Source organism: Pseudophryne corroboree, chromosome 6, assembly GCF_028390025.1.
Source record: "Pseudophryne corroboree isolate aPseCor3 chromosome 6, aPseCor3.hap2, whole genome shotgun sequence".
NCBI lineage: Eukaryota > Metazoa > Chordata > Amphibia > Anura > Myobatrachidae > Pseudophryne > Pseudophryne corroboree.
This window is the reverse complement of record NC_086449.1, coordinates 345,525,571-345,542,342: the sequence shown is the minus strand read 5'-3', so window position 1 is coordinate 345,542,342 and position 16,772 is coordinate 345,525,571. Positions and strand designations below refer to the sequence as shown.

The following is a 16,772-nucleotide window of genomic DNA, read 5'->3' as shown; positions in this document are numbered from 1 at the left end:
TCCATCAGAATCCGAGGAATCAAAAAAAAATTCTAATGATGACAATTATGTATTGTTAATTGGTGTTTAAAAATGTTTTTAATGATATGGGCAACAGTTTATAGGCATATCATAAAATAAGAAATGCTACCCTAGTCATTGCAAACATTTTTAAACGCTAATTACTTAACATTGCTCCTTTTCTATAATAATTATTGCTCTTGGAATACCGACTGCAGCATCTTCATGTTTGGAATCTCGGCAGGGGAAGGTAAGTATACTTACCTCCCCCCCCCCTAACCCTCACCCTTGGCAGTGGTGCCTTAACCCCCCTCCTCGAAGCCTAACCTTAACCCTTAACCTATCCCCCCCCTGCAGCCTAAACCTAACCTACCCCGCCCATCAGTATTCTGATCGCAGGGATCCTAACTGAATCCCCATAATTCGATACATAATTGCCTTCATTGTAGTGTGATTCCTATGCTTCCTATTGGCCAGACTGATTTGTTTTACAGCGTTTTGTCAAAATACCATTATAAAAACTCACAATACAGACGTAGAACAGATGGACATAGACGGAGGTTTACAAAAATCCATCAAAATTGCTGCATAGTAGAGAAAGTGGTTTGGTACTTTAGTTGGCTATGGGACTGCTTTTAAAATACTAGAAAAACGGATGATTCATATATTTATCCCTCAGTATCTGGTGGTCTTCAGCCAGTACAACTCCAACAACATTATCCACTGCTCAAAACTATGTGAACCAATAGCTAGTAAGCAATCTTGGTTTTACATTATGGCATAGAAAACTATACAAAAAGCAGTCGTAGAAAGCTCACCTTACATTATCCTTAAAAAGATTTGTAGTGCCCACCTCTAACCCTGAGACTCCATTATTTGAAAAGAGCCAAACTGGACAGCTGAGAGATGAATCTCTCCAAATAACTTGTGTTTTGCCTTGTAATTTAGTGCACAGTTAAGTCCATTGTATACAGATTGCAGAAGGAGAGTTCTTGCATTGGCTGCCTTACATTGGCTGGGGACCCAGATCGTTAGATCTTGCCATACATACAATATGGATCTTCATTAGCACAGTTGTACGATGACTGTTTAGTGTTAGAAGTAGTTATTTTCCAACCACATCTACCAGCCATCCTGTCTCACATGTATTGGCTTCCTCTAGGACGTAGACTTGGATCCTTGGTTTAAGTACACAGAGTTAGCAATTTAGGTCCAAAAGCCAGCACTAAGCCGCACAGTCTGCACAGGTACCTTCAGAGGTAGAGACAAGTGCAAAAGATTCAATTAGCACTGCCCGGAGAGGTTTTCTAAATGCAGGTCCCAATTTGACAGTATCACAAGTATTCTAATCAGGTGCTGCGTCCACACACCCTATCATGCTAGCAGACCAAGCCCTAGGGTGGGACATGGTCAGCTTCCTATTTAAAACATCTGGTGACCCAGACAATAGTGGAGGCACTAATGAGCTACATGGAGGTAAGAGGTGGAGAAGTCTAAAAGTGTACAAGACACTGAAACTGAACCTTTGTGGGGAGAACTCTTTTTTTTTTTTTTTTTTAAAGAGCTCTTCCATCAATACCTCCCCTCTATGGAAAGATTATAGTTATTGACAATTTGTTATTCTTTAAGTATTTGAGTTTTAGGTGGCCAGATCATACAGATAATTATTGGATAACTGGGCCAAGCTTCCTGTTATTGTAGTAATAAAATGGCAATATACTGATTGCAGTCATCTGCTGATCATATTTACAGGTATTTCAAATGTTTATTTTGGCGACACAAATGGAAAGATTGGTTACATTTTCTAAGAATGCTGGTGTTCTAAGTGGCCAGATGGAGTGCTGAATATCGTAGATTACTCACTTGATTTGCCATGCTATGCATAACTTCTAATGCCGAGCACACACCTTTGCGGTCACTTAGATGATCGGGTAAACTCTGTACCCAGCTTGACGCCCTGTGAGCTCCGTAAACCCAGCATGCTAGAATTAGCTCAGTATGTATGTGCTTCTATGGAATTGGGAGGTCGCGCAATAAAATAGATATAAAACTGCCCATGACATGCAACCCAATCATTGCAGGAGCGTTTTATGCAGTTTACTGGCTATTAGTCCTACAACGAACCTGCATACACACCTTTACAGTGGTCAGCCCGTTCACCGACAACAGTTTAAGTGTGTACCCAGCTTAACATTGGGGGTAATTCAGAGTTGATCGCAGCAGCAAATTTGTTAGCAGTTGGGCAAAACCATGTGCACTGCAGGAGGGAGGGGGGGGGGGCGAAGATATAACATGTGCAGAGAGAGTTAGATTTGGGTGTGGTGTGTTCAATCTGAAATCTTAATTGCAGTGTAAAAATAAAGCAGCCAGTATTTACCCTGCACAGAAACAAAATAACCCACCCATATCTATCTCTCTTCTCATGTTATATCTGCCGCCGCCGCCCCCCACCCCTTCCCCCTGCAGTGCACATGGTTTTGCCCAACTGCTAACAAATGTGCTGCTGCGGTCAACTCTGAATTACCCATATAGTATATTGGGGGTTATTCTGACCCGATTGCACGCAGCAATTTATCGCAGCGGTGCGATCGGGTCAGAACTGCGCATGCGCCGGCGTATGCCAGACGGCCGAAGACCGTCTGTATGCTACGATTGCTTCTGCCTGATTGACAGGCAGCAGCGGTCGCTTGACAAGGAAGGAACAGCGGCGTTTGGCCGCCGTTTCGTGGGCGCGGTCCGACCAACACAGGCGTGGTCGGACCAAACGGGGGGGTGGGCCGCAGCGGCTGCGTGACATCACACGCAGCCGCTGCGGGCCGGGGAGCGATGAGTAGCTCCCGGCCAGCACGCTAAGGCTGCGCTGGTCGGGAGCTACTCTTGAAGTGCAAAGGCATCGCCGCTGTGCAATGCCTTTACACTTCTGCGGGATGGGGGGGGGGGGTTGCGGCACTGACATGCGGGGTGGGATAGCCCTGTCCAGGGCGTCCCCCCGCATGTCAGTGTGAATGATCGTAGCGGTGCTAAATTTAGCACAGCTACGATCATCTCGGAATGAGCCCCATTGCCAATCTCTTTACTTTTAGCACCTGGAGCTGTAATTTTATTGAGCAGAGGATGGGGTACTTATAACCACAAAACATTAGATTCTCTCGTCTTACTACACTCTTCGCATTAGAAAAATATATTTTCAACATATAATATAAGTGACTTATTAGCATGCAATGGCTTCAGTGGGGACTTTAGAAAATATAGAATCCATCCAAAAACAAACAAAATATATGGCTAAAAAAATAATAATAAGATTTTACTCACCGGTAAATCTATTTCTCGTAGTCCGTAGTGGATTCCTGGGGACTCCGTAAGGACCATGGGGAATAGACGGGCTCCGCAGGAGACTGGGCACTCTAAGGGGCCCTATACACTAGCCGATCCGCCGCCGAGCTGCCCGACGGCGGATACGGCCGACGAGCGACCCGGCGGCGGGGGGGGGGGCAGTGACGGGGGGAGTGAAGTTTCTTCACTCCCCCCGTCACGCGGCTGCATTGAAGTGCAGGCAAATATGGACGAGATCGTCCATATTGGCCTGCATGCACAGCCGACGGGAGACCAGCGATGAACGAGCGCGGGGACGCGCATCGTTCATCGCTGGAGCCTCCACACTGAAAGATATGAACGAGTTCTCGTTCATTTATGAACGAGATCGTTCATATCTTTCCAAAAATCGGCCAGTGTGTAGGGCCTATAAGAAAGATTTAGTACTACTGGTGTGCACTGGCTCCTCCCTCTATGCCCCTCCTCCAGACCTCAGTTAAGGAAACTGTGCCCGGAAGAGCTGACATTACAAGGAAAGGATTTTGGAATCCAGGGTAAGACTCATACCAGCCACACCAATCACACCGTACAACTTGTGATAACATACCCAGTTAACAGTATGAACAACAATCGAGCATCACTCAACGGATGCCACAAAACATAACCCTTTATTAAGCAATAACTATATACACGTATTGCAGAAAGTCCGCACTTGGGACGGGCGCCCAGCTTCCACTACGGACTACGAGAAATAGATTTACCGGTGAGTAAAATCTTATTTTCTCTAACGACCTAGTGGATGCTGGGGACTCCGTAAGGACCATGGGGATTATACCAAAGCTCCCAAACGGGCGGGAGAGTGCGGATGACTCTGCAGCACCGAGTGGGCAAACACAAGGTTCTCCTCAGCCAGGGTATCAAACTTGTAGAATTTTGCAAAGGTGTTTGAACCTGACCAAGTAGCTGCTCGGCAAAGCTGTAATGCCGAGACCCCTCGGGCAGCCGCCCAAGAAGAGCCCACTTTCCTTGTGGAATGGGCTTTTACCGATTTTGGATGCGGCAATCCCGCCGCAGAATGAGCCTGCTGAATCGTGTTACAGATCCAGCCAGCAATGGTTTGCTTTGAAGCAGGAGCATCCAGCTTGTTGGATACATACAGGATAAACAGCGAGTCAGTTTTCCTGACTCCAGCCGTTCTGGTCACATAAATCTTCAAAGCCCTGACTACATCAAGCAACTTGGAATCCTCCAAGTCACGAGTAGCCGCAGGCACCACAATAGGTTGGTTCAAATGAAAAGATGACACCACCTTCGGCAGAAATTGTGGACGAGTCCGTAATTCTGGCCTGTCCATATGAAAAACCAGATATGGGCTTTTACATGACAAAGCCGCCAATTCTGACACACACCTAGCCGAAGCCAAGGCCAATAGCATTACCACTTTCCACGTGAGATACTTTAGCTCCACAGTTTTAAGTGGCTCAAACCAGTGGGATTTCAGGAAACCCAACACCACGTTGAGATCCCAAGGTGCCACTGGTGGCACAAAAGGGGGCTGAATATGCAGCACTCCCTTAACAAATGTCTGAACCTCAGGAAGAGAAGCCAGTTCTTTCCGAAAGAAAATGGATAGGGCTGAAATCTGGACCTTTATGGACCCCAATTTCAAGCCCATAGTCACTCCTGACTGTAGGAAGTGCAGGAACCGGCCCAGCTGGAATTCCTCTGTTGGGGCCTTCCTGGCCTCACACCAAGCAACATATTTTCGCCATATACGGTGATAATGTTTTGCTGTCACGTCCTTCCTAGCCTTTATCAGCGTAGGAATAACTTAATCCGGAATGCCTTTTTCCGCTAGGATCCGGCGTTCAACCGCCATGCCGTCAAACGCAGCCGCGGTAAGTCTTGGAACAGATAGGGCCCCTGTTGCAACAGGTCCTGTCTGAGAGGCAGAGGCCATGGGTCCTCTGTGAGCATTTCTTGCAGTTCCAGGTCAATGGCCAATCCGGAACAATGAGTATTGTTCTCACTCCTCTTTTTCTTACGATTCTCAGTACCTTGGGTATGAGAGGAAGAGGAGGAAATACATAGACAGACTGGAACACCCACGGTGTCACTAGTGCATCCACAGCTATCGCCTGAGGGTCCCTTGACCTGGAGCAATACCTTTTTGTTGAGGCGGGATGCCATCATGTCCACCTGTGGCAGTTCCCATCGATCTGTAATCTGCGTGAAGACTTCTTGATGAAGTCCCCATTCTCCCGGGTGGAGGTAGTGTCTGCTGAGGAAGTCTGCTTCCCAGTTGTCCACTCACGTAATGAACACTGCTGACAGTGCTTGCACGTGATTCTCCGCCCAACGAAGAATCCTGGTGGCCTCCGCCATCGCCACCCTGCTTCTTGTGCCACCCTGGCGGTTTACATGAGCCACTGCGGTGACGTCTGACTGAATCAGCACCGGTTGGTTGCGAAGCAGAGGCTCCGCTTGACTCAGGGCGTTGTATATGGCCCTTAGTTCCAGGATATTTATGTGCAGACAAGCCTCCTGACTTGACCACAACCCTTGGAAGTTTCTTCCCTGAGTGACTGCCCCCCATCCTCGGAGGCTTGCATCCGTGGTCACCAGGACCCAGTCCTGTATGCCGAACCTGCGGCCCTCGAGAAGGTGAGCACTCTGCAGCCACCACAGAAGAGACACCCTGGTCCTGGGGGATAGGGTGATCAGCCGATGCATCTGAAGATGCGATCCGGACCACTTGTCCAACAGATCCCACTGAAAGATTCTTGCATGGATCCTGCCGAAGGGAATGGCCTCGTATGACGCCACCATCTTTCCCAGGACTCGCGTGCAGTGATGCACCGACACCTGTTTTGGTTTTAAGAGGTTTCCGACGAGTGTCACCAGCTCCTGAGCCTTCTCCGCCGGGAGAAACACCCTTTTCTGATCTGTGTCCAGAATCATGCTGTTGCAACACTACCTGAGAGTGTGCTACACTGATCAGCAACTGCTCTCTGGACCTCGCCTTTATGAGGAGATCGTCCAAGTATGGGATAATTGTGACTCCTTGCTTTCGAAGGAGCACCATCATTTCCACCATTACCTTGGTAAATATTCTCGGTGCCGTGGATAGGCCAAACGGCAACGTCTGGAATTGGTAATGACAGTCCTGTACCACAAACCTGAGGTACTCCTGATGAGGTGGATAAATGGGGACATGCAAGTAAGCGTCCTTGATGTCCAGAGACACCATAAAATCCCCCTCTTCCAGGCTTGCAATGACCGCTCTGAGAGATTCCATTTTGAACTTGAATGTCTTCAGATAAATGTTCAGGGATTTTAAATTCAAAATGGGTCTGACCGAACCGTCCGGTTTCGGTACCACAAACATTGTGGAATAGTAACCCCTTCCCTGTTGGAGGGGAACCTTTACCACCACCTGCTGGAGATATAACTTGTGAATTGCCGCTAACACTACCTCCCTTTCCATGGGGGAAGCTGGCAGGGCCGATTTTAGGTAACGGTGAGGGGGCAACACTTCGAATTCCAGCTTGTATCCCTGAGACACAATCTGTAAGGCCCAGGGATCCACCTGTGAGCGAACCCACTGGTGGCTGAAATTTCGGAGACGCGCCCCCACCGCTTCCGGCTCCACTTGTGGAGCCCCAGCGTCATGCGGTGGATTTAGTGGAAGCCGGGGAGGACTTCTGTTCCTGGGAACTAGCTGTATGGTGCAGCTTCTTTCCTCTACCCCTGCCTCTGGCAAGAAAGGATGCACCTCTCACTTTCTTGCTTTTTTGTGATCGAAAGGACTGCATTTGGTAATACGGTGCTTTCTTTGGTTGTGAGGGAATATATGGCAAAAAATTTGACTTCCCAGCCGTAGCTGTGGAAACTAGGTCCGAGAGACCGTCCCCAAACAATTCCTCACCCTTATAAAGGTAAAACCTCCATGTGCTTTTTTGAATCGGCATCACCTGTACACTGCAGAGTCCACAGGACCCTTCTGGCAGAAATCAACATTGCATTTATTCTTGAGCCCAGTAGGCAAATGTCCCTCTGGGCATCCCTCATATATAGGACAGCGTCTTTTATATGCCCCAGGGTCAGTAAAATAGTATCCTTGTCCAAGGTATCCAGTTCCTCAGACAGTATCTGTCCATGCTGCTACAGCACTACACATCCAGGCCGACGCAATTGCCGGCCTCAGTATGGTACCGGAATGTGTATAAACAGACTTCAGAATACCTTCCTGCTTCCTATCCGCAGGATCCTTTAGGGAGGCCGTATCCTGTGACGGTAGGGCCACCTTCTTAGATAAGCGCGTCAGAGCCTTGTCTACCCTAGGGGAGGATTCCCAGCGCATCCTGTCCGTTGGCGGGAAAGGGTACGCCATAAGTAACCTTTTGGAAATCAGCACTTTATCAGGAGAATCCCACGCTTTTTCACATAACTCATTTAACTCATGTGAAGGGGGAAAAGTCACCTCTTGCTTTTTCTCCCCAAACATATAAACCCTCGTGTCAGGGACAGGGTTTACCTCTGATATGTGCAATAAATCCTTCATTGCTATAATCATGTAGCGGATGGCTTAGGCCATTTTAGGCTGCAATTTTGCATCGACACTGGAGTCAGAATCAGTGTCGATATCTGTGTCAACAATTTGGGATAGTGGGCGCTTCTGAGACCCTGACTGCCTCTGCGCTGTAGGATCAGGCATGGGCTGAGACCCCGACTGTCCCAAGGCTTCAGCTTTATCCAACCTTTTATGCAAGGAGTTTACATTATCATTTAACACCTTCCACATATCCATCCAATCAGGTGTCGGCGCCGTCGGCGGAGACACCACATCCATCTGCACCTGCTCTGCCTCCACATAGCCCTCCTCGTCAAACATGTCGACACACGCGTACCGACACACCACACACACAGAGGATGCTCTATATGAAGACAGGACCCCCACCAGGCCTTTTGGAGAGACAGAGAGAGAGAGTATGCCAGCACACCCCCCAGCGCTATATAACCCAGGAATTACACAGTAACTTAGTGTTTACTCAGTAGCTGCTGTATATATGATTAATGCGCCTAAATTTATGTGCCCCCCCTCTCTTTTTACCCTCTTTCTACCTTGAGACTGCAGGGGAAAGCCTGGGGAGCTTCCTCTCAGCGGAGATGTGGAGAAAAAATGGCGCTGGTGAGTGCTGAGGAAGCCCCGCCCCCTCAGCGGCGGGCTTCTGTCCCGCTTTCTGTGTAAAAATAATGGCGGGGGCTCATACATATATACAGTGCCCAGCTGTATATATGTTACTTTTGCCAAGAGGTATCATAATTGCTGCCCAGGGCGCCCCCCCCTGCGCCCTGCACCCTACAGTGACCGGAGTGTGTGGGTAGTGTGGGAGCAATGGCGCACAGCTGCAGTGCTGTGCGCTACCTCATATGAAGACAGGAGTCTTCTGCCGCCGATTTTGAGGTCTTCTTGCTTCACCCGCCGGCTTCTGTCTTCTGGCTCTGCGAGGGGGACGGCGGCGCGGCTCCGGGAACGGACGACCAAGGTTAAGATCCTGTGTTCGAACCCTCTGGAGCTAATGGTGTCCAGTAGCCTAAGAAGCGCAACCTAGTCGCAGTTAGTAGGTTTGCTTCTCTCTCCTCAGTCCCACGTAGCAGAGAGTCTGTTGCCAGCAGAAGCTCTCTGAAAATAAAAAAACCTAACTAAAATACTTTCTTATTAGAAAGCTTAGGAGAGCTCACTAACATGCACCCAGCTCTGTCCGGGCACAGATTCTAACTGAGGTCTGGAGGAGGGGCATAGAGGGAGGAGCCAGTGCACACCAGTAGTACTAAATCTTTCTTAGAGTGCCCAGTCTCCTGCGGAGCCAGTCTATTCCCCATGGTCCTTACGGAGTCCCCAGCATCCACTAGGACGTTAGAGAAAATTGATTTGCAAGTGTTTCTTTCACACACTATTAGTCATGGTGGGTGATCCTGCCTCAACTACATGTAATGTGTCTCACCATTTCCTACTTCATACCTTCTTGGCCAATATTTTGCGCTTCAGTGTCATTTTTAAAGTCCGCTTGGTCATATTATTTGAATAAAAGATGGTCACCTTGATTTCCAACATTTGGTAGACATATCCTAGTCTCTCTCTCTCTGCAGCACTATGTAGAAATTGTTCTACCATACAGAGAACTGTTTCCAAGGTGTTAACTTAATTTGAAATACAAAATGTGGGGAAGAATAGGTCATTTCAAGTCACCAAGCTGAGTTTGGGCAGAGGTTGTGTCAGGTACACACTATCCCTGTGAAACCGGGAAGATACTCAATGTGCAATGAATTTAAACTAGAGATGAGCGGATTCGGTTTTACTCGGTTTTACTCGGTTCTCAAAACCGAATCTTATTGGCTATCCAAAACACGTGACATCCGTGAGCCAATTAGATGCCGTTTTGAGAACCGAGTAAAACCGAGTAAAACCGAACCCGCTCATCTCTAATTTAAACCCAACAAAATCAAGGGGAAAACTTCTAGTCATGTCTGCAGCCTTCCAATTGATGCTTCAGTATACAGGCAGTGTTCATACTGCTTATCTACATGACTGGGGAGGGTGCAGTCACACTTGGGTTGGTTTAAGCTGTGACACAACTTTCGATTAAAATGGAAAGGTTTATTTTCCAAGCTACCTAAACTGCAGTACCATTCTTTATACCTATATATAGTGGGGATAAATTGGCAGAGCCGCATTCCTCTTGCCAGCTACACCTTTGAAGAAACATCCACCTGGTAAGACTTACAACAATGTACAGTAGTTACAATTAAACATCATAGCACATTAAGGACTGGCCATCATGTCACCAGGTGGGGGCAGGTACAACAATAGGTACAGCTGCTCTGCACTCCGTGGAGGAGTCATTTCTTCATGGGGTCTCTCTGAAGCAAGGAAGATACTAATCTCAAGTCAGGGGGCACTACAGTTTGAAGAGAACCTTTCTCAAAAGGTGCATCATAGTGTCTAGTATAGTATTCACAATCTTTGTTGAACTATCTATAATAGTTTTAAACTCTCTCTCTCAGTAAGGACAGTGCGTTAACTTAGGTGACTTTTGTCTACCACCTCTTTCCTGGTTCTGTCATCTGCTTGATCCTCAGCACCCTGGCCAAGCCTCTAACAGTACATTCCCATTGTTTCAATGCTCACTGTTTGATATACCCCTACACCAGACTCAGCGAAAACTTAGATTGTGATCTACCGGTAGCTCACTGAGCACTCGCCGGTAGATTCCGACCGACTTCAGCAAGCACTCTGTAATAACGATGAGGCCACGGCCTTCCCAGTAGTGCAGTGCCCGGGTGACGTCATACCCGAGATGTGAGGAGCATGTCGCGCCTTCTGGATCCAGTCAGTGGCGGCGGGAAACTGCCAGTGGGAGACTTGACCCAAGACAGCAGGAGCCCTGATGTTGCCTGCAGGCTGTCTCATCTTTGTAAGACTGTCTAATTTGTCTATGTGTAGTGTTCACACTAGGCAGCTTTAGCACGGGCACCGCACCATGCCTAATTTTTAAAGGGCAAAATGTGCCCTGCCCTTTAGCAGTACCCTGCTCAAACAGCCTGCTGTGCTGCCACCTCATGAATAGATGAAGTGCGTACATCCAGTCACTTGAAAGAGAGTGCTTGGGGGGAACTCCAGCACCTCCGTAGGTGCTGCACATGTCCCCATTAGTGACAGACGGCTCGGGCATGGGGCTGGACAGCCCCCAATAGTGCAGTCGGCGAGGCCCCCTCTCCGGCTAGCTACTCCCCCCTTTTCGTGTCTGCACACGGAGTGACCCCACAGCCCCTGCGCCCTGCCTGCATCTGATCCTTGCGGGAACAGTGTGTGGTGTTACACATTTGTTTGTAGGTTGTGTGTGTATGTTATACATTTACTTCTGTGTGGGGCAATGTGTTTATTACCGTGGGGGCCAATGTGTTATTTCAGTCCCTACACTCTGTACAGCTAGGTCACGCCCCCTTTTTTGTTAACCAAACACCCTTTTTTGGGAGTGCGCAAATGTCCCACCCAGGTAAAGCACGAAAGCTTTTCAGCTTTCAAAGTAGACCAACTCCAAAAGTCTAGCCACCCCTGCCCTAAAATACTGAGAATTATAGGACAAAGAAAAAGGCTAAATTAGGGTTGATTCTCCTAAGAGAGGGGCTCGAACAGCACTTTGCATAAGTAGGGCTTTATGCCCTTATTGCGGCTGCCATGAACATGTTAATCCATAGCACCAGGCACTTATCCTGGAATCTATGGGTGAATACGCATTCGCTGCGGGTTTACAGAGTGAGAAAATGGCTTATTGGATAGCTCCAGGCGTAAAAGTTCAAGGAGACTAGCACTTATCCATATGTGGTAATTACCACAGCTAATTGAATCCAGCCCTTAGCGGTCCATTTACTAAGCCTTGGATGGAGATAAATCCGACGGAGATAAAGTCCCAGCCAATCGGCTCCTAACTCATTTTTCAAACCCAGCCTGTAACATGGCATTTAGGAGCCAATTGGCTGAAACTTTATCTCCGTCGGATTTATCTCTATCCAAAGCTTAGTAAATAGACCCATTAGTCTGCTTTCACTGCTCACCATTGCTGACCAACTGTATGTATTGTAAGTATTCAAAGCATTTGTAGAGCCAACCATAGAACGATGCCTGCATTCACCAGAAGGGGAGTACACAGCAGAGGTGAGATGACCTCAGCATCAGACACCAAACAACGGGTGACTAAGGGGAAAATGTACTAAGCCGTGATAAATGTGGAGAAGTGAGACAGTGGAGAAGATGCCGATCGCAACCAATCAGCTGCTCTGTATACTTTTATAGTATGCAAATTATAAATGTTACGTCAATGCCGATTGGTTGCCATGGGCAACTTCTCCACTGGCTAACTTCTCCACTTTTATCACTGTTTAGTAAGACCTAAAATTGTACAAACCCTTGGCAATATGGTCATACAAAATAAAGTTCTATGTGATGCAGTCTCTCTCTACATATAAACGTTACAAATACAAATATGAAAATTAGAGAGCCTTTAAGAATGGCTATTTTGCCAGTGAATGAACATAAATTAAAAAAGAAAAAAATCCGCCAACTATTGATAGCATATTAAGGTATGATTCAATGGCATTTAAGTGAATAGGCAAGTGTATATATTACAGGTAAGTAATTAGTTTTCCTGGAAGAAAAGCATAGATCACACATGCAATGGCTCCACCCAATCTATTAAGGCAGTTTTTAAAAGGAAAACTCAGCTTGTATTTACATTTATTACTGAACATAATAGAACTTGTGTCCATACTGAAAATGAAGTTTTACTTCTCTACATGAAACATTTTTGGGCTCTGATTAAAACTACCTTTAATAATAGAATGCTACTGTGAAGTGTCCGACATATACAGGGCAGGATAGAGCAATTCAATTACTGGTAATGTGCATCTACACACATTATGCTACCCTAATATTACAGACTTTCCAGCGTACCACTATAGGGTGCGAAAGAACATCTGCAATGGCGAGGTACCAGAAAAACGGTTATAACAGGACCCTCATGGCCGCTAGTTAAACTGCCCCATGGAGAGCAGTAACTACAGTACAACTAAATTGATATGTGGTCTGAATAATGAGGATTATGTACATTAAAGTAGTTTTTATTCAGAACAGCTATAAAAAAGGGTGTTACTAGGACTCATTTTTGTTCTCAATTACCAAAGATGTGGCACAAGCATAGTTTTACATTTATTTGTTTTTTTTACATACTCCTGAAACATATTGTAAACATCTTGGACCAGCCAAATATATGACCCAATTATGCTCTTAAAGAGCCTGAAACTGTGGCGATATCTCCTTTCTAAGTCAGTAGCGGTAAGTGTCTTTAGTTGCCAAACAACACACGACCATTTAACTGTTTGGCTGTACAGTATATACAGCCTAACCTATGAAGAGACTACACTGACTATGAGGATAGATATCTCTACAATATCTGTATCTAATGTATGCAATTTATACACACAAACACACCAGACTGCCATTATAAATAACCATAATGAATTAGTCATTGGGAGGAGCCATTGATGCCTGGAATTGCATTCATTTCCACAGCTGTGCCTTGTTGTACATTAGTGCGCAATGAGAGGGATGAGGTGTTTATATAGAGAAAAGCACAAAACAGTAAAAAGCAGGTATTACATCTGTTTAACATACTGGCTTTACAACAAATTTGGATCCAATAGAGAGTCTCAGCAGTCCACATGTAAGTATTGGGACAAGCCTTCGCTACCTTTATTTAACTGCACTGGAGGGCCCACAATACCATGTGACTATCTCGAGCTTCATTAATTTAGCAGCAAATCAATAAAGACTGATGCATTTCACTCAGATTATTCAAATGAAACCTCAACAGAAGATGCCAGTTGTCTAAACAGAAGTAAAATGTCAGTAAGAAATAGAAAGCCAGAAGTGAGCAAATAAAATTGAAGGTGTGAGGGTAGGACGTGAGTTTTATTAAGCGAGCAGAGAGGGTACGAACATAAGCGAAAACATAGAAAGGGGAATTTACATTGAAGTCATGTCATTGAGAGCGTGATCCAGTTCTTCACTGATGGCTTTGTACTTCAGTTTCTGGGCATACAGTTCATCTGCTCAGAGTGAAGTGGGAAAGAGATTGAAGGGATAGACAAAAAGTAGACAGACAATGACGGAAACAAGAAATGGGAGAGAAAATAAAAAAAATAGGATATGGCAAGGGGGCACACAGATAATGAAAAAGGTGGAAAGGAGTCCAGTGTTCGAAACCATCATCCATGGACAGTATGAAGAAGCAGACAGCGTGGTGAAGCAGTGAAGAGCCCGTCATGAAAACAAATTGTATATAAATAAAATAAAAAAAATAGAGAGAGAGAAGGGAGAGACAGATTAGCAGTAGAAAAGCAAACATCATCAACTGCCAGGGAAATTATTGTATGCCAAGAAAAATAGGATATTTCTTCAAATAACAAATCAGACCTAAAAATGGCCCATTTTCATTATATATTGTTCCTGATATCACTACATTCCAGAAAATGGTGTTCTAAGTAATTCACAATGGAACCTTACAAAAGTACACACCGTTTCAGAGTGTTGTCTTTACTGTACAGTCATAATACTATTACCCTAATTTGGAAATTTTATGTATTTAGTTTATAATGTAAAATAGCAATGTCTCAAAAACCACAATTAAAACAAAACCTTTGTAGCCATTTAAAGAAATAAAAAACTCATACCTTCTAAATCATCAATGGTCTTTTCCAACTTGGCTACTGTCCTCTCTGCAAACTCAGCACGTGTCTCGGCCTGAAGGACAATAGACAGAATGAGTCTCTACTTAGCAAGTCATCCTACTAGGTGCATATGACTCTAAGGGGGGTAATTCAATTAGCCATGGTAGATTACTGTGGGCTAATTGATCCCCTGGTGCTACCCAATAAGCCCCAAAGCCAGCCGTCACCAGGGATTTTTATTCCCCACCTGCCTCAGTGGGTCAAAAAAAAAAATCTCAGGTAACTCAGGAGTTAACAGATGCTATGAGCGTGTTAAACGCACTAATCAGCGACCTTTTCACGGATACTGTGCATTAATGCTCATTAACACTGTACTTTAACAGGAATTAACAAGGCTACTAGGAAATTGTGAGCCCAACTAAATAGCCCCAGGTATTAAAGACATTTCCACCCGCAGTAATTTACCGTGGATAAATTATTTCCCCCAATAGTTAGATGAAGAGCACATTGTTAAAGAACTTGCCTCCTTCAGTTTATCTGTAAGAACCTTGATTTCCTCCTCATATTTGTCCTCCTTCTGGGAGTACTGTGAACAGAAAAACAACAAGTCTCAGTGTACTGGACAACCTTTTAACAGAGACACGTCGCAGCCAATGTGTAAAAGCCTGTGGCCAGGACAGCCATATACTATTACAAGGTCTGCCCTTAGTGATATTTATTCTCAGCGCAATATCCCAGGTGTTGTCATACAGTAAAAAAGAACAAATATTTTGATCTTTTTTATGTAGAAACATACAAGCTATGTTAACTAATGAAAAGTCATCTAGAAATACAGCAGAGTAACTATCCTACGCAAATTCTTAGCCTATCAATACATGTAACACTGCGGGTGCACACAGGGTAAAACTGCAGTGAGAGTCCCAAAGGTAATGCAGAGGTAAACATCACTAAGGCAAACGCCAGAGGGATTGCATGGAATCTTAAAATAAAGACGTACATAAACAAGAGGGGGGAGGGGATAGAGTTAAATAAGCCTTCACCATAAGAAATCCACAGTGTTTTCTGGACTTTGAAGGGCCTAACTACGTTCTGATACGATTTTCCTCTGGTACATCACATGGGCAGATCATGAAAAAGTTATAGCTAGAGGGGAGTTCAAATCCGAAATATATAAACTTCAAGTTTAATGGAAGTAATCTGATTGATTCAGTTTTAAACTGGTATACTGGAGATAAACCCCACAATATGTACTTTTTACATATTTGTCTGTCAGCAAGAGTTTTGTTTAATCATTTGCATACCCAAACAATGTTGTTTTCACTGGCAAGAACTAGGAAAGAGGAGGAGTTAACATGTAACAGTCCTTATTAACCACTTCATTAGCAATCTTCTGATACTTCCAGGCATAGCATATTATACGATCTTACACTAAGGGATTATGGCTGAGACATGGCCAGGATAGAGGGTTCATGCACTGCAATGACCCATGTGCCCAACAGACAACAAAAGTGTTTGCTCTTGCACAGAGATGTGGAGATCCCTCTTGGTATAGACCTATGAAACATGCCATTTAGTTTCTCTACGACGCAGAAATCGTTCTTCCTACATGGTTCAGTGCAGATTTCACCATCCTACCTTCTCTGCCTGGGCCTCCAGAGATTTCAGGTTGTTGGTAACAGTTTTCAACTCTTCCTCAAGCTCGGCACATTTGCTATTTGGATGGGGTGGGGTAAGAGGCAGAGGTGGCAGGAGTAAACAGGAAAAAAACAGATTGAAAGAGGAGAGAAGAATGAAAAACCAAACCGGAATGAGGAAAATTACAGAGCCAATATAAAAAAAGCTGGGCCACAATCTAAAAGATATGCAGGGTAATTAACTGGAATAATATCCAGATACAATCAAGTGAAATTAGAAAAAAATAAAAAAGGCTGCTAGTCTAAACCGACAAAGATCGCGATTTGATACTATTGTAGTGTTCACGCCAATGCAACAAAAAGTTTTAATTTAAACCAGCTTTGTAATTAACACTTTTGTTAATTACACACAGAAACTGAAAAACACCCAAGACATCTTTTGCATGTGGACCGTACAGCTTTTTTCTCAGATTAAGAGATACATACTATCAAAAACAAAACGTGAAATAATAGGCCACGAGGACACACTGTAGCAAG

At 45.2% G+C, this 16,772-nt stretch overlaps 1 protein-coding gene across 9 annotated transcripts in view; it reads right to left on the bottom strand.

Moving 5' to 3' along the window:
- The window catches only part of TPM1 (tropomyosin 1), a 53,567-nt gene that overhangs the window by 10,547 nt on the left and 26,248 nt on the right, over window positions 1-16,772 (bottom strand). For 3 of the 9 annotated variants that reach the window (XM_063926515.1, XM_063926524.1, XM_063926519.1), the window contains 4 exons: window positions 16,237-16,312; window positions 15,125-15,187; window positions 14,605-14,674; window positions 13,902-13,980 (listed from right to left, as the gene is read on the bottom strand). In XM_063926515.1, coding sequence (XP_063782585.1) covers window positions 13,902-13,980; window positions 14,605-14,674; window positions 15,125-15,187; window positions 16,237-16,312 — 288 coding nt within the window. The remainder of the gene's footprint in view (window positions 1-13,901; window positions 13,981-14,604; window positions 14,675-15,124; window positions 15,188-16,236; window positions 16,313-16,772) is intronic. The other 6 variants (XM_063926516.1, XM_063926521.1, XM_063926517.1 and 3 more) reach the window with 3 other exon arrangements.